This window comes from Thermothelomyces thermophilus, chromosome 7, assembly GCF_000226095.1.
Source record: "Thermothelomyces thermophilus ATCC 42464 chromosome 7, complete sequence".
Lineage (NCBI taxonomy): Eukaryota > Fungi > Ascomycota > Sordariomycetes > Sordariales > Chaetomiaceae > Thermothelomyces > Thermothelomyces thermophilus.
The window spans coordinates 1,062,623-1,090,567 of record NC_016478.1 but is presented as its reverse complement, the minus strand read 5'-3'; the positions used below and the strand labels follow the sequence as shown (position 1 = coordinate 1,090,567).

Sequence of the window (27,945 nt, the reverse complement as noted above, 5' to 3'; positions counted from 1 at the left end):
ATGCAGGAGGCTGAAAAGATGCTGAATTTTCATAGGTTGTGCATCCTTTTCGCCCTTACCTTCCTCCAACCTCGAAACCCAACAAGCACAAAACTGCCACAAATCATGGTGCGCAACGCGCGAGCCACGACCGCCCTTTAACCCAAGCTATCCTGCCTGTCTCCGAGGAGACGTTGTCGATTTTTAATCTCAATTTCGATACATATTCAATACCCGTGTAATCTCGATCCTCGCGCGTTGGCGCCGAGTACCCTGCATTTCGCCACGAGCATCTTCGACCTGTCAAGATGTCCGAATTCATCGGGTTCGTTCACGCACCGGCCGGCACTTGCCTTTCCCGGCCCGCCAGACGCTAACTACTCATCGTGTTTGCAGAGCCAGAATATCCCTCATATCCAGGAGCGACATTCGGTAGGTGACAATACCCAAGATCCTCGCTCCTCCCCTCTTTTCAATCACCTTAGGCTAACAATTGCTCTTTCCAGCTATTCTGGCACTCTTCATAGCATCAACTCGGATGACTCGACCGTCTCCCTTGAGAATGTGAGGTCATTTGGAACCGAGCATCGGAAAACCAATCCCGACGAATTTGTCCCGCCATCGGACCAGCTCTACGAGTACATTGTCTTCCGTGGCACCGATGTCAAGGACTTGAGGATCGAAGAAGGTCCAGCGCCCGTAAAAGAAGAGAAGCCGCCCGCAGTCCCGAATGATCCAGCGATTCTTGGCGTAAGTCTTACCTTGAGTCTCCCCACGCCCACCTCGACCCTCAAATGATGAACCATTACGGATGTAAAACTTGATTGTCTGAAATGCGCAAACAAACAATGTTGAGATTTCCGTTGCCTTCCTTCTGAACAGAGGCCTTGAGGTCGATCTTTTCAAGCACAACGTTCTTTGGGGTGAGAAGAGTCGCTAACATGACTTTGTCCCAGGCCCGGCCCCGTCCCGGCAATGCCGCCCCTGGTCTGTCGGGGCCGGTTGGACCTCAAGGCCCCCAGGGTCCGCAGGGTCCGATCGGTCATGCTGGTCCTCAGAACCAGCAAGGCCCTCCGCCTGGCGCACCGGGATTCGGTTATTTCCCCCCTCATATGTCCGGATGGGGTCGCGCTGGAGCGCCAGGTCCTGGCCCCGGCCCGTTCGGTGGCATGCCATACCCGCCTCCGGGGTGGTTCCCGCCTGGGCAGGAATTCCCCCCCATGGGGCACGGCCCGTGGGGCCCTTATCCGTTCCAGCCTGGGCCCGGTGGCCACCCAGGAGCACCCGGTGCGCCCGGTGCTCCTGGTCAAGGCCGACAGTCTGCAAACCAGACTCCCAGCAATCAGGGTCCAACACAAAAACCGGCTCCAATTGGTCCTGCCGCCGACAGGACGCCTACTACCCCCTCTCAACCAGCCAGTGCCTCATCTGAACCAAAGACGGCGGACCTGGCGCATATGCAGCCGGCTGCTGCCGCGCCACCCCCACCGCCGGTCGAATCGAAACCCACGGTTGAGGAGGTCAATGCCACGGCTGCGTCGATTTCGAACAAATCACCGACAGCTGCCGGCCAAGCCGCCTCAGTTCCGACCGGCCCCAAGGGCAACCGCCCTACGCAGATTATGCCAGCTGTTCCTCTCCCGGCTGCTCTCACTGCCAAGGTTGCCCAGAACCAGTCCGGTCCCAAGCCACTTGCCGACCAGACCAACACGGCTGCCGCCGCCGCCGCTTTGAGGGATGCCACACAGGCCGCCAAGGATGCTGTAGCGCGTGCCATGGCGCAGGTCGACAGCTCCGCTACCACCTTACAGCAGGCGGAAACTAACGGCGTGGATAATTTGACCAAGCGGGTGAACGAGATGAGGATCAATGCTGCTCGCTCTGGTCAAAGCAACCGGGGCGGTCGTGGCCGCGGCCCTCGTCCCGCCAAGGTTGAGGTTCCTGATACAGACTTTGACTTTGCTTCGGCCAACGCAAAGTTCAACAAGCAAGATATTGTTAAGGAGGCCGTTGCCAGCTCTTCGCTTGGCGAGGCTGGTTTGGCAAACGGTGCTGATCCTGAGGCTTCTGACGCCATACCTCCGGCGGAGCCGGCTTACAACAAGAACAAATCGTTCTTTGACAATATTTCGAGTGATTTGAAGGACAGAGAAAATGCGGCGCAGCGGCCCGGCGGAGCTCATTGGCGCGGCGAGGAAACGCGCAAGAACATTGAGACGTTCGGCCTGGGCAGTGTTGACGGGGGCCCGCGCGGCGGTTTCCGCCGGGGACGTGGCCGTGGACGCCGGGATTACCGTGGCGGCCGCGGCGGCAGTGGTGGTTATCGCTCTCGAGGGCCCCAGACAGCGCCTTCTCAGTAGTTCCGCTCTTTTTCTCGCCACATAATCCCGGATCGGTCTCGCCCGAAGTGCGACTGGCGTTTTTGCTGTACGACTAGTCACTTACACATGGTGTTCGGGACTGCTTTTCTATTTCTTTCATTGGCGGCGGCACAAGGCTTCCAGTATCGTTCTTGTTTTCTGGGCGGGGAGTTGGGGCGTGATGACGATACGAAACGGAAAACATGCTAGTATGGCTTTAAGGGGCTGGCGAATCTGGGTTTCATGCTGCGCTTCACATGATCTGGGGCAGCGATGCCGGAGGGGAAATTGACACCTGGGGCGCATGGGCATGCATATCGCTGACAGCCTGGACAGGCATGGGTTGGGCAGGGTTGCTGGGTAGATGCAACTGTGGCATCAGAAGGCAGTTTGGCCTTTGGAGCTCCGGTGGTAGCCAACCAGCAGCGCAGGTAGTTCTATGAGCTGGTTGAGCATCACCGGGTACGAGACGTTCACGATCAAACCAACAAGACATTTCCCAATGGACACGTCCGGCTTCTGTAGTATGTAACTGCTCTTGGTCAGGTCGGTGCAGCAGTGCAGCATGATTCAGAGACTCAACCTCGAGTCTTGTCGCCCCTCCGCTGAACTTTTTTGATCGGCCCCGGCCGAGGAAACTCTGATGGCGCGAAAGACTTCGTTCTCGTTGTCGTTGCAAGTTGGCCGTCTATTGCAGGCTCAACTGACGCGACAGCGCGACATCGAGACGGACATCGTCTGAAGCTGATTCAATTTCTCTGCTCGTCAGGTAATGTCACACTTTTGTTTCTCTGCCGGTTGCCGCTGCATCTGCACCCATACGCCTCAAGAACATCGACATGTCGTAATCTAGTGTATAACTGCGTTTGCATTTTGATTGCACCAACGGTCAACGGCCATCGTGAGCAATCCCGATGGCTGCACATCATGCGCAAAGGGCTCGGTTAGGGGTATCCATTCCAGCCCCACAAGATGAATGGAGCGGACCTGATGTGCATTCCCTTGCGGATCGGCTTAATGAAACGGAACGGTAAATCACATCTCCCTCTCGTGTACGGCTCCAAGCACAGTAAATCCGCAACAAGGTCGTTTCAAGCAATTTGTTGTGTTTATGCTGCTCTGACACACGACACAAGCAGTGTACCGTATGTACGGAGTACTGAGTGACGGACGACTACGTGCACGCTGTTGACAGGAACTTTTGAGATTTACACACTACTAATACTGCATGATCAACGTGATGCACGCGGTTCTGTGCCAAGCTGAACTGGGTTAGCAGGGACGGTGGGGAGCATCCTTGCCTGCTCGTGGTGAACCGCTGTTCTCTCGAAGGGGGATAGGAAGAAGAAAAAAACGTTGGTTGACACGAGGAAGATCGGTTCGAACGGCGAAGAAGACCGCTGGATGGGGCCGGGCCCCCCTCCCCCCCCTCTTGGGTGCTGCGCGCGGATCGCCTGTTCGCAATTACCCATTTGGGACGTGGTGGCCGGACTTGTCAAAGGCGACTCCGCAGCGCTTTCCTTGCTCGGGTTCGTTCCCTGATGAGAGGACGAGCAAGCCACCCACTCTGTTCCCTCATCTCGTCGAATACCCAAAAAAACGGTGAGCAAAGCCGGGAGCCCGGACAATGTCTGGGTCTCTTTTCTGGCGGACCCGACAGACTGGCTCAACGAGAGCGGGAGTTGAGGATCAGTGTCTTTACTGTCTGAGTTTCTGGTGCGCGTGGCGTTATGCAAGGGCAGCATCACGAAAGTGGTAAAGTAGTTGGTTATCCGTACTCTGTAGAGTACACAGTTATTCCGGACATACTCTGTACTATGACGCTACACGGCTCCGCAGTTACACGGAGTGCCCGAATGACTTGTATGATTATCCCACACACTTTGGAGCCAACCCCTGAGCATGGTCCAATCTGAGCTACGGTTGCACTCGGTAGGTATTCCGTTGCAACGCCGTTAAAAAAAAACCGCAGATTCCGGGTTGCAGCTGCGGCAAATGATGTTCCTGTACTCCGTATCCCACCCTCTATCGATCCAATGCATTGGGCGGACCGAAGAGGCTGCACTGCGGCTACACTACATATGTGTCGGAAGATGCCATGTATCAATGCGCGAATAAGAGTTGGGCGAAATCTGCAGGCACAAACGCAGCTCTGTTTGTGTAGTGTCAGTGCCACAGCACAAAGTGAACGGAAGGACCATTCAGGGGTCCTTGAATTAAAGGAACCGTCTTAGTAACTATCAGCCAGGACTCTGCTTCCAGAAGACCAGGTTGGGGAAAAGTCCAAGTACCAGAAACTTCGTTTGCCCGATTGTGGACCGAACACAACCTCTTTTGAATCCGCCCACTGGCCCTCCCTTGCTGACAAACTCTCCACAGACTTGTTCCGAGCCCCGAGGGAATGTACAGAGTACCTCAGCAACTCGCTCAAGCACGCGAAGTTCAATATCTTGGCGCGCGCGGGCCTGCTCCTGCCCCTGGCTAGGGGGCCCTGCAAACGCGCTCGTGCGGTTTAGCGCCTCCACCTTATTTCCCCAAATCCCCGTCGCCGGCCGCAATTACCCGAAGCTGCTTGGCTGCTGTTGGACCTGCAGCCTGCTTTTGCTTCTGGGCCCTCCCGCCTGTGTTGCAGCGAATTGGCGAATCCATCCAGCTGAGCGAGGCGCACCCCAAGTGCCCTCATTTGCTCCCGTTTTCCCCATCACATCCCACCACCTCCTGGCCGCCACATTTTGGGCTCGACGGACTCTGAGTTTGGTCCTCCCTCCCACGGCGCTCGGTCCTTCTCTCTTTTCCGAAGCCTTTCTTTTTCCTCTTGCCTCTTTTTTTTTCCCCTCCGACCGTGTGACTCTCGTGAACCTGAGATTTCCCCTGCCCTCATTCCCCGCGCCCGTGTTTTTCCTCCTAGGGACAACCCAGCAGCGCGTGGGTAGCACCGAGAGCATCAAACAGCGAGCCTGTTCGTCCTTGCTCTCGCTAGCGCATTCGTTTGTCTCGGGAGGCCGAAGCTTACCTTGATTGCGCCGTGCCCCTTACTCAAGTTGCAATTGCTTTGTTGCTGTTGCCCGTGGCTCTTTTTTTTTCTCTCCCGTCGTCCTTTTGACCTCGTGTTAACAACGAAACACGCCCGGAGCTTGTTTCCCAGAGCCTACGCAAGCCGATCATCGCATGGCTTGCTGTGGTTTCTTCGATTAATTCGACCCGCCCAGACGAGTTGTCAACCATCGAGACATTGTGCAGCGGTCGCAGCGGGGCCCGAACAGTTGGTGACGAAAATCATCTGATCAGCGAACTTAACTACACAGTATTCGGTAGCCTCGGGTGTCTCCAGCACACCGCTGAGATGCCTCCGTCGCTCAACACCCACGCTTCCTTCTCCCGTCCGCGGACTAGCGACCGCGATGCCCGCCCCGTCACCCGCGACCAGGCCGACAGCAACCTGATCATTCCGAGCCGGACCTCGTCTCTTCATTCTCGAATTACCCAGCCGATTCCGTCGACGCTGAACATGAAGCCGCAGCAGAGGACGCCCAAGACGCTCACTCATGCCTACATGGTCTGCGGTGTCGGCCGCGAGCCGTCGCAATGGGTGAAGGCGCCGCCCCCTCCGCAGGGAAAGATTGGCCACATGAAGGGTGCCGTTCCTCAATTTTGGCTGCCCGAGATCCTGGGGAGCAGCCCGAGGTTGGAGCAAGACAATGAGATCGCCAGGGCTCTGCACGCTGCCATGAGGGTGAGTGGCTTGCTCGAAACCTTGGTTTTCGGTACCCTTGACCCGAGCAGCCTTGACTGACCAATTCTTATTCTAGGCCTGCTTCCCTCACGACGTCGAGATTTGCACCGGCCGCACCCAGCCTCACTGTGTCCATCACGCTTTCGTCCTCCAACAGGACTCGTCCCACACGCTCTACGGTATCTGCCTGCGCGTCTGGTCGCGCGCCGACGAGAAGCGGGCCGAGACGATCCGTGAGCTCAGGAGGCGGACAGAGCCCGACTTCTACGACAACCCGGAGGAGCAGTACTGGATCCCTTACTGCTTATCGTTCCTCTCGCGCTACCCGCTCTACAACCTGCTCGGCGACTATCTCCGGGGCATGTGGATCCACTGGAACAAGGCGACCAACCTCTTCCACGCCGAGGAGGTCTCGCGGATTCTGAGCTTCCCTGCTCCTCGCCTGAACGATCTGGTGCGCATCGACATGAAGGACTACGCGCTCTGCTACCAGTTCCCCTCTTCGCCCACCGGCTTCCAGAACTTCGCCATGTGGCCGTTGTTCTGCTGCCTGTCAATCCCCAACATCGTCGGCGTCATCGAGGCGGCCATCTCGCCTACCCGCCGCATCATCTTCGTCAGCCACTACCCTGCCATGCTGACAATGGCTGCCGAAACTGTCCGGTTCTGCGTCCGCGTCTACGAATGGAGCGGCCTCTACGTCCCCGTCGTGCACGCGCGCCATGCCAAGGATCTCGTCGAGGAGCCCGGCCCGTACATCCTCGGTATCACGGCCGAGTGCAGGTCGCTCTTCACGGCGCCCAGCGACGCCCTGGTCGTCGATCTCGACCGCAACTTTGTCCTCACTTCCAACCCGCCCACCGCCCTCACGCCCAGCCAGCGCAACAAGTTTGTGACGAGGCTGACCCAGGCGCTGAATGGCGACGTCACGCCCTCGGGCGTGCCCCAGCACCTTCGCTCGGCCTACGGCGGCGGAAAGCTGGTTCCGGCCGGTCAGATTATCGTTATGCGCGGTGAGGTCGAGTCCATCCAGGACCCTGAGTGGTGGAACCAGGATGCTGTCATGGCTGTCATGGACCACGTCTGCGAGAAGATTGTAAGTTGCATCCCATTAGTCGGAGTAATGGGAGGATGTTTCCAAAGCTTGGATGCTGACTTGACGTTTTTTTTACAGAGCCGTAACACGGGTCTAAAAGCCGTCTTCGGCGGGTCTGTGAAGAAGCCGCTGATGACAAAGGTCTCGATGAGACACCTCAACGAGATTGTCCGTGAGCGGAACCAGTACTCGAGAGACGCGCTCGAGGCTTGGCAGGACTTCATCAACCTCAAGGGCCGGCTGGATACGGAGCTCAGCAAGGTTACCAAGAGGAATAACTACCTCAACGAGGAGTTGGAGAACTGGAAGCAGCAGGTGAGTGCCAACAAGACGGGGATGGGAAATGACTCTAGGCCTGCTAACGCGCTCCTAGTTCCTTAAATTCCAAGCTTTTGCCGACACTCTCACGAAGGAGACCCAGGAGCTCAAGGTCAAGATCGAGGGGCACAAGCGCGAGAACCGCCGCCTTGCCGCGCTAATCGACCAGCAGAAGGACGATGCAAGCAGGCTCTCGGCCCGTCTCGCCGGCACCGAGAAGCAGCGCGACGATGCCCTCGAGGCGCTTGTTCTGCAGCAGGAGATCGCCGAGGAGCTCGAGAGGGAGCGCAAGAGGAACAGGAAGGAGCTCAGCGCTCTGCAGCACACCAACATGACGATTGCCCGGCAGCGCGACGAAGCGCGCCGCGTCGTGCTGCACCTCCGCAGCTTGATTTCGGGACAGCACCACCACATGGAGCACCTCGTCAAGACACTGACGTCCCCAGAGGAGCTTGCCGCCGAGATCGAGGCCGGCTTTGCCGCCCAGGAGGAGGCGGAAGCTGCCGCTATCGCCGAGCGTAGGACCATTCAACCCCCTATACCCCCCCCCCAAAAAAAAAACCAAATCGCGACCGCGACTAACAGTTGTCCAGGCGAAGGTATGGAAGAGAGCGATGCCCGGTTCATCAAGAACCTCACGCTCGCCCGCAGGCGGATTTCGACGCAGACGTTCATCGACGTGGCGGATCGCCACCTCAAAGACAAGACGGATGCCATCGCGCACATCATCCGCAACATTGCGGAGCAATGCCAGGCCGCAGTCGAGGGCCTGCAACTCGCCCAGGACGCCGAGCTCGGGAGGCCTCAATCGTCGGCTTCCAGGGCTCGGGACTTGTCAAAAAGTAGGAGAGGGAGTTCTCTCTCAGTCGCGCCCAGCGATGACGGTAACGCCTCGTCCACCTCGACGGCCACGTCCGATGTCGGTGACGATAGCAGCAGCGTCACGCTCCTCCGGCCCCACAGCGGGCGGACCTCTAGCATCCCACCCACACCGGATCTCATTCCCAACCGCAGCAGCACTAGCATGTCTTTCGCGAGCACGACGGCCACGACCCCTGAGCGAACCTCCCAGCAGTACCTCCTCCAACTTCACGGCGGGGGAGGAAACGGACACGGGCAACAGCAGCACGACATCCCCACGAAGATTGTCGAGGACGACGAGGACGTCGATGACCTCACCCCCGACGAGCGCGTCGCCCGTGACGCCGACGAGGGCAACCCCATCCCCGCTCCCCACCCGACGGAGTCGGGCGTCGTGGGTAAGCAGCCAGAGAGTCTGATCCACCGGCTTTCGGGCGCGCGCATCTCGGCGCTGGGCAGCTCCCGCTGAGATGCTCCCCCCCCCCCCAAACAGAGCTCGCGACCGAGTTCGGAATGGAAGATGAGATGGGGAGGGAGAGAGGGAGAGAGTTGGAGATATGAAACCTGATTGGGTGGGGTAATAGTAGTGCAAAGGCAAGTCGGCAAGGCAAGCTGGAATTGTTTCCCTTACATCTTTTTTTTATATCTTTTTTTTAAAACCTTAGGATCCTTGTTGTAGTGGTGCGTTTTTCTCTCGCTCGTTTCAGGTGTGGGATCTGTGTCTTTCTCCCAAGTTCTCATTTATACCACTTTTATACCACTTTCGCAAGCAAGGCGGGGTTGATCTACTTCTTTTTCTATCTAGTTTCGATGTCTTTCTTCTTGGAAGCTGCTGAAGGTGCCGAATTTTGGGGGTGATTTAGTTATGACAACGACAACGACGGAGTGTTGCGTTCGAAACAAGTGCTCGCTGCGTGCTGCTTCTTGCCTGTCGGGTCTGTCTGTCTGACTGCTGCATCGAATGCGTTGTAGCGAATGATGACTTTAGTAAGATGTTGCTTGGGCTGATATGTTATCATCCTGGTCAACTGCTGAGGCTGGTTAGTGTTCTGCTTGCTAGTCGAGAACACTTTCATCTCAGCTAGCGTACCGAGTTTTGAGTTTAGTTTGGGCTGTCCTTCTTTTCTGGACTCATCGTTCCGCCCCTTCCTACGTATACCGCGCATATCTTAATCGATGCCACACGTAGGTTGTGACCCCTGAGGGTGTGTGGAAAGAGCGTGCAGCGATCTAGTGGAATGCCCGAACTGGCATGCGCTGTTTTTAAGCTGTTGATCTTGCTTTGTAGAACTTAGAACCCTGGACACCGAGACAAGTCAATCGGCTTCGCACAGGATTCGGTAATCTACAAAACCTCCCTCTAAAGGACCCGGCCGATGATGTGGTGAGTTGTCACGAGGATAGTATGGATAATTAAAGCCTATATAAGTCTCACGTGACTACGCTCCATGCACGCGCCTCGAAAGGGGCCCGTGTTCTCGGAAGCGCGCCCTTGGTCTGACATTCCCCGCATGTCGCGAGACACAACTTCCCCCAAGGGCCTCACACTTCGCAGAGTATTCTGTAATCCGTACAACACAAAGCTGTCTCTGCAATAATTAACCACTTTATCTCCCCAGTCACAAATACATTGGATTGACGAGCTCGCCCTAAGATCACCGCAGTTTCGCTCCCGAGAAGTCACACAAGCTCTCGGAAAGCGGGCACAAGGCAGAACGGCAGGAGAAGGGAACGAGACGAGGCGAGACCATGGCAACCACCACGACAGTTTCAACAACAGCAAGAGCAACAGCAACAACAACTACAACTACAACGGCAGTGACGGCGACCGCAACAACGAGGACAGGAACACGAACAAGAGCCACCACCACCCGGACCGCCCGGACCACCCGGACCACCCGGACCACCCGGACAAGCACCAAGCCAACAACAACAAGGATGCCGCCGCCCAACAACAGCAGCAGCAAGATCCCGCTGCCCCCGCCCCTTCTCGCCTCCCCGCGCGGCACCGCTTTCGAGCGCGCCGTCTGGAGCCTGACCTACCAGATCCCGCGGGGCTCCTTCAGCACCTACGCCCTGCTGGCCGCGCGCCTCGGGTCGTCGCCGCGGGCCGTCGGCAACGCGCTGAGGCGGAACCCCTTTGCTCCCGCGATTCCCTGGTACGTCTCCCCTTTCTTTGGTTTTCTTTTCTTCTTATCTCGGAAAAAAAAAGAAAACAAGAAAATTGGGAAGTGAAACCAAAGACACGGGGGCCAGCTAACAAGAAGGGAATATAACTAATGAAACAGCCACCGCGTGGTAGCAACGGGCGGCACGCTCGGCGGGTTCAAGGGCAAGATTGGCCGGCGCGATGGCGAGGGCATCACGCTGGCCGAGAAGCGGGCGCTGCTCCGCAAGGAAGGCGTCAAGCTGGAAGGGGATGGGCCCAATGTTCGCGTGCTGGGGACGCCCTTCGCCGGCTTTGTTTGACTGCCCGCTTCTCCTCCGTGTCCGCGCTTCTAATGTTACGGAACAAGAAGGGTTGTTGTCTTGTCGGCGTCTAGGTTCGCAATCTTGCACTTAATATGAAGAATGAACGGGCTTTTCCTGATGGCTTTACTTTGATTGTGCAGTTTGCTATTTCTACAAGTCGGTAGTTAAGAAGGAATCGCGGGTTTACTTAATATGTAGATTACTGACCCCATCATCCCCATCAATGTTGGAATATAGCATGGCAAACAACTCACACGGAACTACACACACTCGACACTCCTCATCATCAGACGTCAGCCAACGTGGCCCACGACATGTCAATTGTCCCTATGGTACACCCCGTAGACCCGGTTGACCCGCGCGCCAGGCTTCTTCGCAAAACCGTCCCTGCATCCCGAACGCCAGCAAACCTCGTCTCTTTTTTTTCGTCCCTGTTGATCCCAAAGTCATATGCCCCACGCCTTCCCTTGATGCTCCGGGACGGTCGCCGCCCTCAAAACCCAAAGGCAAAGATCGCGCCCACCCCCCCAATAGTTTCCCCTAGTTTTACATACAGCGGTGTAGCTTTTTGTTCCCCCGGCAGTGCGTGGCCCAAAAGCAACGATTATTCTCATAAATGAAAAAAAAAAAAAAAACAAAGCATATGCGCTTTTCAGAACGCCCAGTGATGAGTTGCAATGACGAAATCCCGCCGACAAACCAGATGCGAGACAAGATCAAGCGAGAGAAAATCCCTTGTATGTGCGCGTGCGTAAATTCCAAGCGGCGGCTGAGGAAAACGAGCGGACTCCTGTTCTAGTGCTCATCGCCGCCACGACGGGGCCGCGAGGGCAAGCCGCCGCGCTGGCCCCCACGACCACGCCCCCGGCCCTCGCCACGATAGCCGCCGCGGCCACGGTAACCGCCGCGACCGCGGTAGCCACCACCCTCACGGTGGCCGCGGTTGCGGCCCGGCACCGATTGGAAGCCGTCGTCTGCGGCAGCCGCCGGAGCGGCCTCCTTTTCCGGATGGTCGTCGGCCCACGATTGAGCGGGTGCGGCAGCGGTGGGGGCCGGAGCGGTCTCCGTCTCGCTAGCCTCGCGCGGGACCTTAACGTCCACCCACTCCGGCGAGGAACTCGGGTCATTGTCGCTCGCGTTCCACTGGCTCTCCCCCGCAGCGTTGGCTGCCTCATCGGCAACCTCGGCGTTGCTGGGAGCAGCGCTGCTCGAAGACGCCTCCACATGGCCGTTGGTCAGCTGAGTAGCGGTGCAGTCATCGACCTCGGTCAGGGCGGCGTTGGCGACGGTCCGGTCGGTCTGGGGTTCCTGCTTGGACTCGGCCGCGGGTTCGGACTCGGTCGACTGCGGAACGGGCTCGGGCTGGGCGAACGAAGCGGCATAGGCAACGGCGACCTGCTTGACCTGGGCGACTGGAGGGAACGGTGAGCACTTTGCTGTCCGTTGGAAAATAACAAGAGTTTTGCTATGGAAACTTACAGGTCGTCTGCAGTGTCTCCCCAGTTGTGCTGCGCGTCTGCTCGTCCGCGCCCTGCACCAGCTTCAGCATGGTGGCAACGGCATTCTCGTCGCCAGAGTAGATATGCAGCAGGACACCCTCGAGCGCCATGTTCTCGTCCGCCGTGCTATCGACATCCTCGGCGCGGCGGGCCGCGGCAAGGCGGAGGAACTGGGAGAGGATGAGAAGGTTGTCGTGGAGTGACTTTTTGACGTCTGCTTCCGCCTTCTGGGTGAGCTCCGCCACCAGGTCGGCCTTCTCCTTCTCAAACTTCTCCGTCAGGTTCTTCTCCTGCTCGGCCAGACGAGCGCGGTAATCCTGGTCGACCTTCTTGTGCTGCGCAAGCTGCTCCTCGAGCTGGAACAACTGAGCCTGCAGGGCAGGCTTCTTGAGGTGCGCGGCCTTCTGGTCGGCATTGATAATCTTGGCGGCAACGAGTTCGTCCAACGACTTGCCATTGTGCTCGGCGATGATGGCGTCGATCCTGGCCGTGTTTGTCTGTCACGGGGCGGTCAGCCACGATAGGTTGCGCGCGGCCGGCCGCGGTTGACTTACAATCTTCTTGGTGATGTTGCGGATGCTCCTGGGGTCCTCAGTTAGCAATGCGGAACAAGAACAGGTGTCTGTACAGCTGGTAGACTTACTTCTGCAAGTCGCGAATATAAGAGTTCTCTGTCTCATCACGGCCCTCGCCCGCAGCAACGGAGGCAGGGCCGGTCGAAGGCGCAGGGGCGGGGGACTCGGTGCGCTCAGCCTTCGCCTTCTTCTTGGCCGACTTGGACTCGACCGGGGCTGGGGGATTCTGGATGTCCGAAGCTGCCATGTTGGATTTCGTAGAGATTATTGGGAGCGAACGCTGTTGCGGTCTGAATTGGGATTCGAAGTCGTTGGTTTACTTCACGTCAGTGGCCAACCAAGACTTTCAAGTTCCTCGGTCGCTCAAGTTTGGATGTGAATTTACGGAGGTGGAAGGACGGGTAGCGCTGACAATGGAATCGAACTGTCGGGGTGTTCGAGAGCAGGAAGTGGTCAATTGTTGGTGGAGAGAAAGCGCGGATGCTGTTGGGTTTGTTGATTCGGTTGGCTTTGAGAATTTTTGAGGTGCCTAATGGTGCTGGTGCCGCAGCGATTCGGCTTCCTCTGCTGAACACGGGCCACCCTAGCTGCCCCCTCGGCGATTGGCCGCAATTGCAGGTTACAATACAGTTGGGCAAGCTCACGCGGAATGGGACAGAACCAGTCGGAAACAAAGAACAAAAGGCATCTTCAGTCAGTCCAATTGGTTTGCTGTTAACAAACTGCAAGAGCCTAGGGCTTTGTCGTATTCTCTACACTACTCGATATATCATGCCATCGTTCTAATTAGCTCTCGTAGTGTTAAGCCCGAGAGAGAACCCAGCCAAAGTCTCCCTGAGTGCATCGTCATGATCAGGTTGCCTCCTCACACCATACCTTGCTTGGTGTCGCGTGCCCGACGGGACAAGATGGGTCACCACACCCCTCGCCACTACCAGGTAGTGTTGGTGGCCTGCACTACATACCCTGTGTGTATGCACTGCGTAGTAGTGTATCCGTACACTAGGCGTGCTCCGTATGCTGCACTAAGGTACGGCAGTGCCTGCAGCGTCAACCTCCAGATTTAGCCTCACCAGCATTTGATGGGCCATCGTTTGGGGATCTCGAGATGTTGGTGGCAGCCCGCTGGGCGTCGTCTCGCTGCTCATTTCACCATGCCACGTGGAGGTGTCTGTTTCATCCCCTGAACCTGGCAAGCGAGTCCTAGGCGATAACCGTGTGAGCTGTCTTGCTCCCAACAACACGCCCCAAGGGCGACGGTGCACTGCACTGAACGGTAGCTTACTGCGGTCACCTTCCTCACGCTCCGCGCCGTGATACCTCGTTCGCCGCCTTTCTTGGCCTCAATTGCCGCCTCTTTCATGAGACTAAAGAGACGATGTCAGCCAACACGATCCCGGCCGCATTTCTGTCCGGACTCTCTTGTTACTTTTGCATGAACAGCATGTAGTCCAAAAACATCTGAGTGACAAGTTGTTAGTGAGGAGGTACCTATGGCATCGCGCAACGCATCCAGGTCGGGGGTGTAGGTAAGGTACCATGACATCAGCGTTCTTGCTCACGTTGCAATTCGAGTGAGCCTTGACAATCTTTTTGACCGTCGCTCGCGGGTACAGCTTTTGACCTGGCATTCTGGATCTTTGCGAATCGTTTAACTGGGGTAACAACAGATTCAGATCGCTGATGTCAACATTTCTGTCCGCGCACGGCGGTATTGTTTGTGCAAGGGATGAGCTCGGGGTTGGCGGTTTATTTGTCTTGGAGCACTCTGATTCGAGATTAACCAATCGGAGGATGACCGACTGAGGCTGGGGCATATGCTTCGGCAGGATGTGGACAGGGTTAGGGTTCCACCTTTCGTTCACCCTGCCCCGCCAAAGAGATGGAGCCTTGGACTTGCCCAAGTGGTGCCTCGCGCCCCAAAGTCTGAGAGGTTGATTGCGCTCGTTCAGCCACCAGCTAGCAGAAAATGCTCAGCCGACGGATGGTAAGGCTTGTTTGATTTCAGGATTGGGTAATCTCGAATTGCTGACAATGCGCTGCACAGCTGACGAAGGAGGAGGAGGAGGCCATGGGGGACGAGGTCGAGGTCCGTCGCGAGGACCAAGACAAGATCAACAAGTTCAGCCGCCTGCACCAGCGGGAACTAGTAATAGAAGAGGAGCTCAAAGTGAAGAATGTGGGACACCAAGCGAGAAAGGACATGGAAGTCGGTTAAGCGCTCAGCTAATCGTGGCCATAGAAAGAGAAGGAAGAGCTCGACGACATCACGACAGAGCTAGAGCTGGCCGACGAGGACGACACCGTTCCGTGAGTCTACGTGGCACTATTAAGAATAGTAGAGAAATACGCATTCTAACAAACTCCCAGATACAAGATTGGGGACGCCTTCTTTCACATCCCACTACCGCAAGCCCAAGAAATGCTCGGGGTCTCGACGGCGAAGTTAGAAGAGGAGATTGGAGAACTAGAGGAAAAGTTGGGCAACATTCGGGAAGAAATGACGCAGCTGAAGGTGGAACTGTACGCAAGATTTGGGAAAACTATCAACCTCGAGACTTGATCACACCAATCAACCGCCGTTTCCCACTTGGCCAAGCTCAGGGACGACCCTAAGGCCGAAGCTTCCTAGCCCAGATATTCTTCGGATGGCGGAGAGCGACCAAGAGTCTGCTGGATGCAAGGAGCTGTTGTCAACGATTTTGGTTTGCCAACGGTCAAACACCGTCACGCCCCATTTTGTCAGCGTCTCCGTTCCTGATCTACCATGGGACGCCTTTGCAGTGGCTCACCAAACCATGAGTGGTCGCGACCTTCTTGTAATACCTTCCAACATAGCCTTGGGCTATCTAGAACATCCTGGATAGCTTGAATCCAACGACGAGGGACTCTTTGTCGCCATCTAACTCACAGGGCAGCCGAGTTACGTTTTCAGCCCATCGGCGGGTATTTCTTCCTTCTCAGGGTCAAGTACCATTTCTTCTACAACGCAGTCGACCTCACCCATAACACTACACACCTGCATCTCTGTATGAGTGGCCTCTTCACTCTTCCCAACTCGGACGTGGCTGAACATGCCATGCCAGAGCTTGACAATTTGGGATAATCACCTAAAAGCGGTTTTGGACAGCCTCGAAGGTGAGGAGCTCTATCACAGGACATGCTCTCAAACGTAATGACACCATGGTTTTTGGAACACAGCCCTCTCCTTTTCGAGTCTTGGTGCGACTTCGAGGAAGATGGGGATGGCTGTGCCAAAGTGCCTTGTGTCGGGGCAGCAAAAGGACCTTACCCAGTTAGCTCCACCGCGAGCGTCCGCTTTGTGCGACAAGTCGCTGGATTCCGAGGAGAGGGGTTGATTTTCGGGGAAAGGGAGTCGACCAGCGGGGAGGAGTGTTAGATTGCAAGGGGGGAAGACGTCTGGATTCGGAGTAAACAAAGAACTAAAGGAGCTGCCTCAGATAGGCTGTTGCATTTGCGGTTCATATTAAAACAACTGTTCCAGCATATTCCAACCAGAAAATCATTTTCATAATAGCAAGAGTCTGAGAGGCTGCAAAGAGTTGAAACCCAACGGGCCCTTATGTGTCCAACCACCGCTTGTTCTGCAGGAGGAACTTCATGAAAAAGGCAGGCTTTGCAAAACTTAAAATATATCAAACCGTGCAAGATGGGGTAATTAGGAAGAAAAAGGTCTTGGTGAGATCAAGGTGACCTATACTACTTGTCTGTGTATCTAAAGCTCTTCTTCACTATCTTGTGGGCCACAGAAGAAGACATCAAGTGCAGCTCGCTGACCCAAGCGCCCGGGAGCCACACAAAACAAAGTATACAGCCTAGTCAAGCTGGTTACCTCCTCTGGGATCATTCATTTCAACAAAGACATTCGCAGTACTCCGCACAGTGAGTAGAGGGTACGGTTCCCGTCTGTCCATCACACTCACCTCGCCGCAAGACGAAATCGGGAATCGATAGGTAACCCCTCCTCAGCCGAAGATGAGCCAACACTTCCGGCACTTTGGGCAGTCAGTTCCATTGGTCCGTAATTTGGGGTCCGAAGGATTAAGCAATCTGTCCGAAACAGCGCTGCATCTCTTGCATCGGTCAGCAATAGGGGAAAGGGGAGAGTGGGCTGTTGCTACAGCAACCTGCGAGGGTTAGGGTTTGTGTTCCACGCAGCAGCAAGGGCACTGCTGCGGGGGCTTTCCGCCAAGAACCAGTGGTGGTGCATCGCGCGTTGCAAGGGTCGTCGCGGGTTGATGATGATGAAAGAGAGAGACCTTCCAACCTCAAACAACATCGCCGCAGGCATGGCATCCCAACAACGACCGACCTCGGTGGCCGACACCAGGGAGAAGACATACTTTGAGCAGCAACGGGAAGAGTTGATTGGGGAAATTGCTGCAGTGAGTATACTGCCTAGTCTGCCTAGTCTGCCTAGTTTGGCCGGTCCATAACGAAGCACTCTCGGAAAGCGCGAGTGCTCGCTAACAAGCCGAGACTAGAACTTTGAGCATGTGCTTGCCAACATCAACAAATTGAACAGGTCTCTTGAGGCCGTCATTGCGGTGCGTTGAAAACTCGTCATTGCTTGCATATCATGCTGTCGCCTAACGGTCCGTTAGGTCGGCAATGAGTTCTCGTCAGTTGAAGCACTCTGGTCGCAGTTTGAGAACGTCATGGCCAAGGATCCAGAGGAGAGCGGTGAGAAGTCGGAGGAACAGGGAGACGCCCCTGAGGGATCTCGTCAGGTCAAAACTGAAGGGAGCGAGTAATGACTAGATTGAGACCAGATTCGGATACGGCATGAATGATAAATGATAGATTGATACCAAATCCAATTGCCAGAACACATCCTACGACTGAATGCACACACGACTTTCGTGTTGAATGTTGTTTCGATATTCCCTATCCCCTACTCCTAAACAGCAAGCAGAACGACGGGTAGTCTAAGCTTAGCTACGCCATCAGGTTTAATTGGGATAGTCGCACACAGAATCCCGGACAAACCCTCGACTATCCCCCAATCCTCATGTCCCGAACTCCCCCACTCCGTTCCCCGGCGAGAGAGCACACCTTGGCTTGCAATGATCTCGCTTGCCGAGAGCTCAGAAAGCCCCTGTTACCGTCCCATTCATCCGCCATCCATCCATCCATCCATCCATCACTCATGGGTATCGCATCCCTTCTAAAACCCTAGAGCAGTTTCACGAAGAGAAGGCATGCTCCAGTAATACATCAATGTCCAATACCCATAGTCAAGCCATCCACATCATTCCATCAACCGCGCCCACAGAGAGAAGAGAAAGATGACGGCAGTAAACGAGGAGTAATAAAAGCAAATCCCAGAAACAGTCGCCCGCTTTGTATGCCTCGCCATTGCCATCGGTAGGATCGTGACCGAAAGGAAGATTTGGAAAAAATGAGGCTGCTGAAAGAACGAGGAAGGAAGAGAAGCAAAAAGAGGAGGGGAAAACCAAATCAAAGCAACAACAGCGCATGTCGTGGCGGCATCATGCATGCATGTAGTTAGTAAAGTCGTCAATCTCCCAGTTCCAGGAGCCCTTTCGCCCGTGTCTCGAGTGAGAGAGCTCCCCCAGCCATCCCCCTTCTCCCCTCAGACCAACGCGCACTTTCTCTTCTTCTTCTTAACAATCGGAATCGGTACGCCATCGCTCCCGAACGTTATCCCGCTCTTGAGAGCCGTGCTGCCCCTCCTCCCGATCCCGAGCCCACCACCGCCCGAGGAAGCGGCGGCGGCAGCCTCGGCCTCGAGCATCTTGCGGTCGTTGGCTACTACCGTCAGGATGGCGCGCTCAAAGATCTCCTCAACGCCCTTCATCTCCTTGCTGCTGCACTCCATATACTGCGCGCCCATCTTCTTGGCGACGGCGAGGCCCTGCTCCGTAGTCACGGGCGTGAGCCCCTGTGTCTTCAGCATGTCGATGCACGTCTTCTTGTAGCGCAGATCCGACTTGAGGCCGACGAGGATCAGTGGGGTGTAAGGGCAGAAATGCAAAACTTCGGGGTACCACTAAAGAGAAAAGAATAGAATGTCAGCCATGGCTGCTGGTGCAAGAAACGGGGGCCGGAAACTGACCTTGTCCATCACGTTCTCGAGCGAGTTCGGGCAGTCGATGGCGAAGCAAACAAAAATGAGGTCGGTCTCGGGGTACGAGAGCGGGCGTAGCCGGTCGTACTCCTCCTGACCGGCGGTATCCCACAGCGCGAGCTCCACCGTCTTACCGGTGGGCGGGTGTATAGGGTACGTGATATAATTTTCGAAAACGGTCGGAACATATTTCTGCCCCAGATCAGAATCAGCCGATGGCCCATTATGTTATCTTACACGCCTCTCCAAAAAGCAACGAAAAACAAAATCGGCCCTATGCGATCCGACGACGGCATTACTGTACTCACCTCCGGAAAGTATCCTTGGCTGTAGCTGATGAGCAGGCAGGTCTTGCCGCAGCCGCCGTCGCCAACCACGACGATTTTTTTCGAGAAGGCCGGCCCTTCAGTCATGGCGGTGCCCGAGGATTCCCTGCCGGTCGAGGTGCTGTTCACGGTGCTGACGGTTCCGTCGCTTGACCGTGTGCCGCGCGTTTCCCGCCGCTGCGAGTCGGGCCTTCGTGAAGCGCTGCTCTCGCTCCTCTCGTGCATGTATGTCGAGTTGCGATACTGGTAAGACGCCATGGTGTGGGAAGCCAGTGGTTTTGTCGGGTTGTTTTTGGGGGGTGGAATGTTGGGGCAAGCCACCGGTTGGAGGCGGCGCTTCCTTGTCTGCTTTGTCGGAGCAAAAGAAAATGCACCCAATCGATTGCAAATGAAAAACACCGAAACACTGCTCTGGATATTGCCCACCCCGCCTGGATGATGTGTCGTGTCTCTCCGGTCTCGAATCGATTCAAAATACGATAATTCCAGAGGCGATGCAATTTGTTGACTCGAGGATCTTTTTTTTCTCTCTGCAGTTGATGCGTTGGTCAACAAGGGATCAATCAGTGGAAGTGATGGGGAGCGGATGAGCTGCGGCCTGCGGGAAAGTAAACGGTCGGCTGGGCAACCATCCTGGCGATCTGACTGATGACACAACCGCGGGGCTAGGATTGGCAGTGGGACCCCGCTGCAACAGGACAGCCTGGACCGCCTGGAACATGGCACAAGGAAGGCACTTCCTTTCGGGTTACGGATATCCAGGTCATGCACGGCAGGCATGCAGTGTGAGCAGTTACCTTGGATGGACTTGGGTATTTGGCAACAGTATTCCGTAGACTCTTTTATAATCCCAAAACTTTTATCAAATTTCCCATTCACATTCTTCGCCTCCAGCTCCTTTTCCTTGTCTCTTGGGCACGGAGCAAAGTCACTCACTGCCACATCCATCCGGCCCCCGCTGTGGAGTTTTCAGCTGCCTTGTTCGCGCTGGCTAGTCGGTTTTGGGCAATGCTCATTCGGCAGCGCAGTTAAATACGGATTAACTACAGGGGGCCGAAATTTTCACGCGTTCCCAAGGTTTCCGAACCAGACAACCAAGCTTGCGCCAAAGCTTGTTTGGCCAGTTTGTGAATGTCATGATAAACAACATCCAACCAGCACCTTAATGTCATCAAGCGCAAGACCTCTTTGCGCATGATCAAGGCCCAGGTCGCTTATCGGGCTTCAATACCAGAAACTAGTTTTCGCTCCTGCCTCTTTTAAGTCTCCCTCGACTTCTCAGGTTGGCTGGCTGGCAGGTGGCACCAAGTACAAAATTTTTCCTTCCGGCGAAGTTCCTTGGGTCAGCTCGCCGTCCCCAGCCAGGACCATGGCAGACAGCAAGTACATCACGCTCGTCTCGAGCAACGGCTTCGAGTTTGTCGTTCTGCGCGAGGCCGCTCTCGTCAGCCCGACGATCAAGGGCATGCTGAGAGGCGGGTTCCGGGAGGCCCAGACAGGCGTGTGCGAGTTTCCCGAGATTAGGTACGTGACCGCCCATGTCATCATTTCTCCTATTCATCATACGCAACGACAATGATGATCAAAAAAAATTCGCTGTGTTCTTTCCGACAGACCGCCTTTCCTAGCGGAGGATCTGTTCACCGCCCAGGAGAAGACCGGACTGCATGAGCGTCATCTACACTTGATCTGACCGCACAGCTTGCCCTTCCATGTGTCGATGTTCCTATGAACTAGCCCGGGTTATATGCTAACATGTCCCAGTGCCCATGTGCTCGAAAAGGTGGTAGACTACTTTCACTACTGGTACCGCAACCGAGACAAGGAGAACGTGCCCGACATGGAGATTCCCGTGGAAATGTGTCTGGAACTCCTCATGGCGGCCCACTTTCTGAATCTCGAGTCCATGCCCACATCCAAAGCGTGACTGCAATCATGAGCAGTCTTTCAGGCGCAGCTGTCTTCTTTCTTGCTCCTAAACAGCGGGTGCTGTTTTCATCAGCGGCTCTAGAGCTTATTGGTATGGGTTGGCTGGCAGGCGTTCCGGAAATAGGCGTCACGGGTGGAAACGGCTTAGATAAGTCATTGAGCGGAGCGACCAGATTCATGAAACTGGTCAAAAAGCTCAAGCTGAATGGGCTATGTTTTTGGGTGACATTGCCATTGCATGCCTTTGCGACTTCGCATTCGCGCCTTCTCCCCCATCTTAGCATATACGTCTCGCCTTTTCTCCTCCATGGGCACGACGTCTAAAATAGATGGAAGATGGACACCGTCCTCCACGATCTGCTGAGCTCGAGACACCCACTGAGTTTACGCTTTATTCGAGAGGAGACATCTATCATGTAGCACGGACATAACTGGTACTGTTTTGGTTGTACGGAGTACTCTCAATCTGTTTATCTGCGGTGAACCATGATCGGACAGATAGCACCACAATGCTTAGCCGCCAAATTGGGCATCAACTATAAGGACTTTTGTTATTAAACAACTACTTTCCGGTTTTGTAATGACCATTTTGCAAAACTTTCCAAAAGAGCTTTCGACATTCATAACAGAACTGCAGTCAACCCCGTCCACGCCCTCTCCCACCACCCCATCCCCTCCCGCCGCCGCGACCACCACCCCATCCGCCCCTTCCCCCTCTCCCGCCGTCACCTCCTCTTCCCCGCCCACCCCTTCCGAGACCTCCCCGGCCCCCACCGCGTCCTCGTCCGCCGCCGCCGCCGCCATACTCGGCCGGCGCCGGGCCGTTCTCCATCCTGAGCTTCCTCTCCTCCTCGGACGCGTCCCAGTAGTTGACCAGCCCGAGCATGTCGCAGAAGGCGGCCGTCTGCGGGTTGGTCCACTCGCGCGGCTGCTCGTCCGTCATCTCCGGGTCGATGCCGGGCCGGTGGGCGGGGGCGGTGACGGCGAAGTTGTCGGGCACGTCCAGCCGGCCGGCGGCCACGACGTGCTCGTCCACCCAGGCGCGGTGCTCCTCGATCAGGGCCCGGTAGCGCTCCTCGCCCTCGTCGGGCGGCGTCGCCGCGCCGCGCTCGCCGATCCGCACGAGCGGGTGGAACGCGCGCACGATGGCCAGCCATTCCGGGTCGTACTGCAGGCGCAGCTTGCTCCCCCTCCCCGCTGCTGCTGCTGCTGCTGCCGCCGCCGCCGCCGTCGACGCCGTCGCCGACGGACGCGAGGCAGCGGCGTTGTCGCTGGGGTCGGCGCCGGCACCGGGGATCTCCATGAGCTGGAGGAACTTGCGGCCCGGAAGGCACTTGTCCAGGGCGAGGAAGCGGGTCGTGGTGTTGGTTATGCCGGGCGGGACGGGCTGGCCCGGGATGGAGCGGTTGGAGGACACCTGGGCGCGCTTGGCGAAGGCCTCGGGCAGCTGCGCGCGGAGGGCTTCGGTATCTTGGGTTGTGGTGTTTTCCCCGGAAGGGGATTGGGGCTTGACGGCGGGCTCGGCTGCGGCTCCTGCGGCTGCCGTGGTTGCTGCTGTCCCTTCCGGGGGATCTCCGTCGTTGTCTGGGTCGAGGTCGATCTCATCCGGGTTCGCATCTGCAACCGGCCCTGGGGCCGCTTGGATGCTTTTGGCGCGCTCGTCGCTTTCTTGAGTCCCCTCGGGGGGCTGAAACTGCTTGATAGCGGCGAAACGGCAGTGCATATGGGCCGAAAACCAGTATCGCGGCCGCAGCCTGTCGAGGACATACTCGGCAGCGGGGCTTCCCAGTGAGCCATCGCGGGACTCGGACTCGAAATGGGGCTTCATCTCGAACAGGCGCTTCCTGTTCCCGTACTTCTCGATGGGACGCGGCCAGTCGTGGCTGATGCCGATATCCACCTGGGTACGCAGCTGCAGCAGCTTGCGAACGTCAATCTCTCGTACGTGGTAGAAACTCTTGATGTCGTCGGCGTTGAAGGGCAGCCGCTCGTGGTGCTGCTTCCGGTAGTCGAAGCCCTTCCAGATGCCGCTCATTCCGGCAATACGCAGCGGACCCAGGCGGAGCACGTTGGCGGCGCCCATGTAGTAGATGTTTGGAGCCACCCAGCCGCCGTAGTACAACTCCCAGAGGTGGGACGATGCCTCGTGGTTCCCGCCCACGAATATTGTTAGATAGGGGGCTCTGCGGGCGCCGCTGTAGTACTCGTGGAAGTCGCCCAGCTCGCGATACTTTACGGGCACCGACATGGCGTTTAGGTCGGCGGCGTTGCGAGTAGCCTGGAAGTCGCCGCCAATGATGAGCAGGTCGACGCCGTCCCACTGGCGCTCCTTACATGACCTCTCGACGGCCGCGTAGATGGCATTGAGAGTGCCGTGGCCCTGGATTTGGTCAGCGGAAGGCACACACACGACTTGCTCTCGGGGTCAGATTCGCTCACGCAACCCTCTACTGCGATGCGCACGCCGCTGGTCTCAGACGTGCTACTTGACATGATGAACAGCCAAGTAGTAGCAGAAAATCCGGTTCTTGTTGTTCCTGGTAACTGAGCGCTCCAAATTGTCAAATGCTTTCAGACGTGCATCTGCGCTTGCGGCGGACTCCAGTGGTTGTTGGATGAGATGGATCCGAAGAGCTGAGCTTGACCTTGGAGAAAATGATCATTTGACTTTTTGAGTTTGGATCGGAGCAGCGCATCTGCAACCTTCTTCTTCCGCCAAACATACGAGCTAAATATCTTTTCAAAACACCTATTCCGACATCCTTTGTCATGAGCCATGCCGAAAACACTGGCCAAGGCTCTTTCCTGTTGAGTACAGCATTCTGCCTCTGATTTTTCAGCTTGCGCCTTCTTCGCAGTCGTTTCCGGAAACACAAGCCAAGTGCGCCACCATGCGAAGCGTGCCCGCTCGCTGTCAAAGTTCCCTCAACACTGCAGCTTCAGCACGGTGCAACCTGGAAAACGCCACACAAGCGAGGGGTTGAATGAATGTTTGCGTCGCCGAGCACAAAGAGAGCGCCATGATTGTCCGGAAATGGATTTCCCGCCTCTCTCCGCTTCCCAAGCGGGAGGTTTCGATGGCGACATATTAGGTAGACTTTCATTGCTAGTTTGCTCCCGGCCTTTTCATACGAGAGCTCTCTGACGACTAGGGGGGGGACGGACCTTTACCATCACCTACCATCATATTCGCCGTCCTTGGCGCCATCATCGCCAGTACGCATCATCGTTACCCAGGAAAGTCCCTCTTTGAATCCTTCACCTTCAAATGGCTCCGCTGGTGCCCCCCAACCGCGTCCCTTTACCCCCTTCCCTCGGGTATCGAGCGCTTCTTCGTTGATACACCGGGCGGCGAGATCGAGATGCTCTACGCCCGGTCGCAATCCTCTCCTCCTCCTCCTCCTCCTCCTTCTTCTTCTTCTTCTCCCTCTTCATCGCCGCCATCACCCGGAGACGACACGAGCGAGGATACCCCACGCCCGTTTCTCTACTTCGTCCACGGCGGCATGGGCGGCGCCTGGGTGTGGCTCGAGTACATGCAGTTCCTGGCCGCGCGCGGCGTCCCTTGCTACGCCGTGTCGATGCGCGGCCACGGCGGCAGCTACCACCCGTCCTTCCTGCGCATGGTGTACGCCACGACGATGCGCATGCTGGCCGACGACGTGCTGGCGGGCCTGCGCTGGGTGCAACGGAAGCGCGAAGGCGGCCGGAGGGAGGCCGTGCTCGTGGGCCACTCGAGCGGGGGCGGCCTGTGCCAGTTACTGCTGGCGGAGAAACAGGTGACGGCAAAAGGGTTGGTGCTGGTGGCCTCGGTGCCCGGGTTTGGGTCGTGAGTAACTCGTCCATCCTCTTTTTTTTTTGTCCCGGTTTGATGGGTATGTATGGTTGGGGATGTTTGCTGGCATTCCTCATTCACAGTGACCGCGTCTATGAGAGCTGGAAGATTCTGGATCCTTGGTTCGTCCCCAGGATGATCCTGCATCTCTGGCACCCCAACTCGCCTCTGTCCCACCCGGCATTGACGAGGAGGGCCTTCTTCAGCCGAGAACAGACTGATGCCTATCTCGAAGCATTCCAAGACAAGATGTGCGCGTACGAGAGCCTCGCCTCGGCGCTGGGCATGATTAGGCCGTTTATTCACCAGCAGAGCGTCCTGTCGCAGGTTACCGGCGGGAGCACCGGCCAGGGTGTCATGGTTCTGGGCGGCGAGCTCGACAGGATCATGAGGCAGCCCATCATGGAAGACCCTGTGCACACGTATCGCACGACTTACAGCAACATGGTTCAACAAAACCAGCTGCGGGGCGAGGACGCTGAGGTCGTGCCTCTCACAGGAGAGGGAGGTCGCGATAAGACCGGCCACGGTGTCAGGTACTGCCTTGTACCAAGGGCTGCACACCACCTGATGAACGAGGTGACATGGGAGGTCGGAGCCGAAAAAGTTTTGGCCTTTTACGAACAGCTCTGATGCTCGTAGCCGTGAACTAAGACATGACTGTGAGTTCGTACCGCGTTATAATATTGAAAGAAGGATCATGCTACTTCTGGGCTATCTTTGGCGTATGGGCTTCGCGCAGCAATGCAAAAAATAATCCCGATACATGACCTGTTAAGCCGTAATCTGTACCTTAGGTATACTTGTGGTGTGGTGTAAGTTCAAGGGTTTACGCACACGCACAGCATTTGTTGGGGAGGGACTCTGGTGGAATGGGATCGTGCAGATGCTTAACCAGCCGTCATTTCGTAGAGTTCCTCCCACATTCGGCTCTGGGAGATCAGGCTTGAGATGTATTCGAGTCCTCGGGCCAGTGAGGCGGCCTGCATGGACGGATTGAGAAGGAGCTAGCAGCCCAGAGGTGAGGTTGGTGGCTCTATCAGTCAGCACAAAAATTCCATGACGTTCGATCTTCTACATCGGTTGGTATCATACCGGGAGTAGCAGGGCGACACCTGTCCAAGCTGTCGCGGCATACGGGTTGGAGGTGATGACGGCGCCAATGATGTAGTCGTTGGCCCGACTGATGATGCCCGAGACGGGTTCGGCTAGGTCCTTGACCAGGACCTCATTGCTGCCGAAGCGCAGCTTCCAGCTATCACGATTGACCTCGTCCATCTTGCGCTGAAGGAGGCCCGTCATTCTTTCCTTGGGACCCCAGTACCGATCACGGAGACCAGGTCCCCGCAAACTTGAAGCTTCTTCTCATACTCCAGGATGGCGCCTTCCTCTTCCTCACGCAGCTTATCGTACGCCAAGTCCCAGAGCTTGCGGATCGGCGTATCGTCGAGCGCCTGGCTTCCGCCTGCGCCTGCGTGGTCGCTTGGGATACTAACATTAATCCTGGATCTGGCAGCTTCCACTCCCGGGCCACTTTCAGCTTTATTGCCCCTCGATAGGGCGCTCGTCTGCGTAGCACCTACCTTATCCGTAGAGTGCCCGAACTTCTGTCCGAACTTTTCCCTAAGTCCCATCTTCAGTATAGAGAGGAATAGGATGGCCTCGATGGCTCCCAGTTGCGGGAGTAACCAAATTGCTCGAGTAAATGGTTCGTCTTGGCGAAGTATGTAGGGAGTATGGCTTGGGTAGGCGGAAAGAGAGAGGAGGGGTGGTAGTGGTGGTAGTAGATTGTTTTTCGTCTGTTAGCTACCCTCTAAGCAGGTCTTAGATATATATACGACGGCAGCAAGGTATAGCTACAGTACATTTTGATGACCAGGGAAAACCGTAGCAATGCTTTAGGCAAGGCTTAGACGAAAACCCGGTCGTTAGGTAACCCATTTCCATCTCCCGATTTCCATCCCCCGATTTAGGACTACTTCCTTACAAGCCTATTTCCTCTACACCCCTGCCCCTTTTCCTCCTCTATGGTTGCCTCGAGGGCCTCTCCCCCCGAGGTTATCCCTCCGCCGGATTCGAAGCGACTGTCGTTACTAACCTAAGTGTTGCTAGCACTTGAGTGGTTTGACTATGCTAGGTGCATAACCTATTACGCCGGGCGAGTAGAGAGGAGGGGTAACGCTGTATGAAGGAACATGGGCCGGGGCCTGCGGACGCGGCTGCATGGCTGCCGCCCGATGGGGCCGTCTGTTTCACTGAAGGAGGCCCAATAACGATCTGATGTACATATTGTACATAGGTCCGCACTTAGTAGCATTGGCTTTCCATTTCTCGGCACCTAACCAAAAGGTTGCCCACTGCTCCCAAACATTGGCAGGGAGCGTTTCCCCGACCCCAACCCCCATACCTCCGCAGCCCGGTGAAGCGGATGGGCCACCCGATAACAGCTCATCAGGATCAGGACCAGTCCACGGATCGGGCCCCGGGTCTCTGCAACGGAGGAGGTTGGGTCGATGGAGGTGTGAGCGGGCGTACCCGAGCACACCCCCAGGAACCCCGGGCGCGGGGGGGGGGGGAGAGGTTTGGTGGGGGGGGGGGGGGTAACGGTCTCTGAGACACACAGAGGAAGCACAGGCACATAGGAGCTCCCCGACCAGGGAACCATCCCTGGTAAAACCCACCAATTTCAACCTACCAGGGTCCCAGCTGCACCGAGATAGAGATTAGAGGGAATGTGGACGCTGAATCCTTGAAGCGGGTATCCTACGGTATACATGGGGCACACACTCCGTCATACCTTAGGATCTCCCCCGGATACCGCTCTATAGGGCGGAAGCGGGTCCGAGGGGC

General features: G+C 56.5%; 12 protein-coding genes across 12 annotated transcripts; 7 read left to right on the top strand and 5 right to left on the bottom strand.

Moving 5' to 3' along the window:
- Positions 1-82: 82 nt before the first annotated feature.
- MYCTH_2316492 (uncharacterized protein) lies at positions 83-2,836 on the top strand. Its single transcript, XM_003666664.1, has 4 exons — positions 83-304; positions 376-411; positions 486-729; positions 936-2,836. Exons 1-4 carry the CDS (start codon positions 288-290, stop codon positions 2,337-2,339), a joined length of 1,701 nt encoding a protein of 566 aa, XP_003666712.1. The 5' UTR covers positions 83-287; the 3' UTR covers positions 2,340-2,836.
- Positions 2,837-5,427: 2,591 nt separating this feature from the next.
- MYCTH_2311641 (uncharacterized protein) lies at positions 5,428-9,013 on the top strand. Its single transcript, XM_003666663.1, has 5 exons — positions 5,428-6,072; positions 6,149-7,168; positions 7,247-7,483; positions 7,542-8,004; positions 8,080-9,013. The coding sequence occupies exons 1-5, from the start codon at positions 5,683-5,685 to the stop codon at positions 8,814-8,816; spliced, it is 2,847 nt and encodes a 948-aa protein (XP_003666711.1). The 5' UTR covers positions 5,428-5,682; the 3' UTR covers positions 8,817-9,013.
- A 920-nt stretch (positions 9,014-9,933) lies between these two features.
- Positions 9,934-10,845, top strand: MYCTH_2316490 (uncharacterized protein). Its single transcript, XM_003666662.1, has 2 exons — positions 9,934-10,506; positions 10,636-10,845. The coding sequence occupies exons 1-2, from the start codon at positions 10,286-10,288 to the stop codon at positions 10,814-10,816; spliced, it is 402 nt and encodes a 133-aa protein (XP_003666710.1). The 5' UTR covers positions 9,934-10,285; the 3' UTR covers positions 10,817-10,845.
- A 703-nt stretch (positions 10,846-11,548) lies between these two features.
- On the bottom strand, positions 11,549-13,416 carry MYCTH_2311637 (uncharacterized protein). The gene is made up of 5 exons (XM_003666661.1): positions 13,306-13,416; positions 12,962-13,183; positions 12,873-12,900; positions 12,299-12,815; positions 11,549-12,231 (listed from the first exon to the last, which is right to left on the bottom strand). The coding sequence occupies exons 2-5, from the start codon at positions 13,138-13,140 to the stop codon at positions 11,615-11,617; spliced, it is 1,341 nt and encodes a 446-aa protein (XP_003666709.1). The 5' UTR covers positions 13,141-13,183; positions 13,306-13,416; the 3' UTR covers positions 11,549-11,614.
- A 653-nt stretch (positions 13,417-14,069) lies between these two features.
- On the bottom strand, positions 14,070-14,524 carry MYCTH_104380 (uncharacterized protein; the record flags this gene model as incomplete). Its single annotated transcript, XM_003666660.1, has 4 exons — positions 14,070-14,096; positions 14,179-14,260; positions 14,323-14,354; positions 14,432-14,524. The coding sequence occupies 4 exons, from the start codon at positions 14,522-14,524 to the stop codon at positions 14,070-14,072; spliced, it is 234 nt and encodes a 77-aa protein (XP_003666708.1).
- A 258-nt stretch (positions 14,525-14,782) lies between these two features.
- MYCTH_2311633 (uncharacterized protein) lies at positions 14,783-15,807 on the top strand. Its single transcript, XM_003666659.1, has 4 exons — positions 14,783-14,880; positions 14,941-15,072; positions 15,136-15,203; positions 15,264-15,807. The coding sequence occupies exons 1-4, from the start codon at positions 14,863-14,865 to the stop codon at positions 15,454-15,456; spliced, it is 411 nt and encodes a 136-aa protein (XP_003666707.1). The 5' UTR covers positions 14,783-14,862; the 3' UTR covers positions 15,457-15,807.
- Positions 15,808-17,131: 1,324 nt separating this feature from the next.
- Positions 17,132-17,761, top strand: MYCTH_2311631 (uncharacterized protein). Its single transcript, XM_003666658.1, has 3 exons — positions 17,132-17,299; positions 17,399-17,461; positions 17,519-17,761. Exons 1-3 carry the CDS (start codon positions 17,204-17,206, stop codon positions 17,666-17,668), a joined length of 309 nt encoding a protein of 102 aa, XP_003666706.1. The 5' UTR covers positions 17,132-17,203; the 3' UTR covers positions 17,669-17,761.
- A 749-nt stretch (positions 17,762-18,510) lies between these two features.
- Positions 18,511-19,418, bottom strand: MYCTH_56516 (uncharacterized protein; the record flags this gene model as incomplete). Its single annotated transcript, XM_003666657.1, has 3 exons — positions 18,511-18,927; positions 18,994-19,197; positions 19,314-19,418. 3 exons carry the CDS (start codon positions 19,416-19,418, stop codon positions 18,511-18,513), a joined length of 726 nt encoding a protein of 241 aa, XP_003666705.1.
- A 1,008-nt stretch (positions 19,419-20,426) lies between these two features.
- Positions 20,427-21,473, top strand: MYCTH_2316489 (uncharacterized protein). The gene is made up of 2 exons (XM_003666656.1): positions 20,427-20,855; positions 21,096-21,473. Exons 1-2 carry the CDS (start codon positions 20,701-20,703, stop codon positions 21,256-21,258), a joined length of 318 nt encoding a protein of 105 aa, XP_003666704.1. The 5' UTR covers positions 20,427-20,700; the 3' UTR covers positions 21,259-21,473.
- A 424-nt stretch (positions 21,474-21,897) lies between these two features.
- Positions 21,898-23,753, bottom strand: MYCTH_2071905 (uncharacterized protein; the record flags this gene model as incomplete). Its single annotated transcript, XM_003666655.1, has 3 exons — positions 21,898-22,472; positions 22,551-23,640; positions 23,700-23,753. The coding sequence occupies 3 exons, from the start codon at positions 23,751-23,753 to the stop codon at positions 21,898-21,900; spliced, it is 1,719 nt and encodes a 572-aa protein (XP_003666703.1).
- A 541-nt stretch (positions 23,754-24,294) lies between these two features.
- MYCTH_104386 (uncharacterized protein) lies at positions 24,295-25,728 on the top strand (the record flags this gene model as incomplete). Its single annotated transcript, XM_003666654.1, has 3 exons — positions 24,295-24,352; positions 24,498-25,089; positions 25,179-25,728. The coding sequence occupies 3 exons, from the start codon at positions 24,295-24,297 to the stop codon at positions 25,726-25,728; spliced, it is 1,200 nt and encodes a 399-aa protein (XP_003666702.1).
- A 257-nt stretch (positions 25,729-25,985) lies between these two features.
- On the bottom strand, positions 25,986-26,729 carry MYCTH_2130620 (uncharacterized protein; the record flags this gene model as incomplete). Its single annotated transcript, XM_003666653.1, has 4 exons — positions 25,986-26,102; positions 26,191-26,379; positions 26,448-26,560; positions 26,630-26,729. 4 exons carry the CDS (start codon positions 26,727-26,729, stop codon positions 25,986-25,988), a joined length of 519 nt encoding a protein of 172 aa, XP_003666701.1.
- Between the last annotated feature and the right edge of the window lie 1,216 nt (positions 26,730-27,945).

Excerpts from the sequence above, each read along its gene's own strand:
- MYCTH_2316492 (XM_003666664.1), top strand. Across the intron at positions 412-485 it reads ATATCCAGGAGCGACATTCG|CTATTCTGGCACTCTTCATA; the intron begins GTAGGTGACAAT and ends TGCTCTTTCCAG. Across the intron at positions 730-935 it reads ATGATCCAGCGATTCTTGGC|GCCCGGCCCCGTCCCGGCAA; the intron begins GTAAGTCTTACC and ends ACTTTGTCCCAG.
- MYCTH_2311641 (XM_003666663.1), top strand. The coding sequence starts at position 5,683 with ATGCCTCCGTCGCTCAACACCCACGCTTCCTTCTCCCGTCCGCGGACT. Across the intron at positions 6,073-6,148 it reads CTCTGCACGCTGCCATGAGG|GCCTGCTTCCCTCACGACGT; the intron begins GTGAGTGGCTTG and ends TTCTTATTCTAG. Across the intron at positions 7,484-7,541 it reads TGGAGAACTGGAAGCAGCAG|TTCCTTAAATTCCAAGCTTT; the intron begins GTGAGTGCCAAC and ends ACGCGCTCCTAG.
- MYCTH_2316490 (XM_003666662.1), top strand. The coding sequence starts at position 10,286 with ATGCCGCCGCCCAACAACAGCAGCAGCAAGATCCCGCTGCCCCCGCCC. Across the intron at positions 10,507-10,635 it reads TTTGCTCCCGCGATTCCCTG|CCACCGCGTGGTAGCAACGG; the intron begins GTACGTCTCCCC and ends CTAATGAAACAG.
- MYCTH_2311637 (XM_003666661.1), bottom strand. The coding sequence starts at position 13,140 with ATGGCAGCTTCGGACATCCAGAATCCCCCAGCCCCGGTCGAGTCCAAG. Across the intron at positions 12,901-12,961 it reads TATATTCGCGACTTGCAGAA|GAGCATCCGCAACATCACCA; the intron begins GTAAGTCTACCA and ends TGAGGACCCCAG. Across the intron at positions 12,232-12,298 it reads GGAGACACTGCAGACGACCT|TCGCCCAGGTCAAGCAGGTC; the intron begins GTAAGTTTCCAT and ends CGTTCCCTCCAG.
- MYCTH_2311633 (XM_003666659.1), top strand. Across the intron at positions 15,073-15,135 it reads AGGAGCTCAAAGTGAAGAAT|AAAGAGAAGGAAGAGCTCGA; the intron begins GTGGGACACCAA and ends TCGTGGCCATAG. Across the intron at positions 15,204-15,263 it reads GACGAGGACGACACCGTTCC|ATACAAGATTGGGGACGCCT; the intron begins GTGAGTCTACGT and ends ACAAACTCCCAG.
- MYCTH_2311631 (XM_003666658.1), top strand. The coding sequence starts at position 17,204 with ATGGCATCCCAACAACGACCGACCTCGGTGGCCGACACCAGGGAGAAG. Across the intron at positions 17,300-17,398 it reads TGATTGGGGAAATTGCTGCA|AACTTTGAGCATGTGCTTGC; the intron begins GTGAGTATACTG and ends AGCCGAGACTAG. Across the intron at positions 17,462-17,518 it reads CTCTTGAGGCCGTCATTGCG|GTCGGCAATGAGTTCTCGTC; the intron begins GTGCGTTGAAAA and ends ACGGTCCGTTAG.
- MYCTH_2316489 (XM_003666656.1), top strand. The coding sequence starts at position 20,701 with ATGGCAGACAGCAAGTACATCACGCTCGTCTCGAGCAACGGCTTCGAG. Across the intron at positions 20,856-21,095 it reads TGCGAGTTTCCCGAGATTAG|TGCCCATGTGCTCGAAAAGG; the intron begins GTACGTGACCGC and ends AACATGTCCCAG.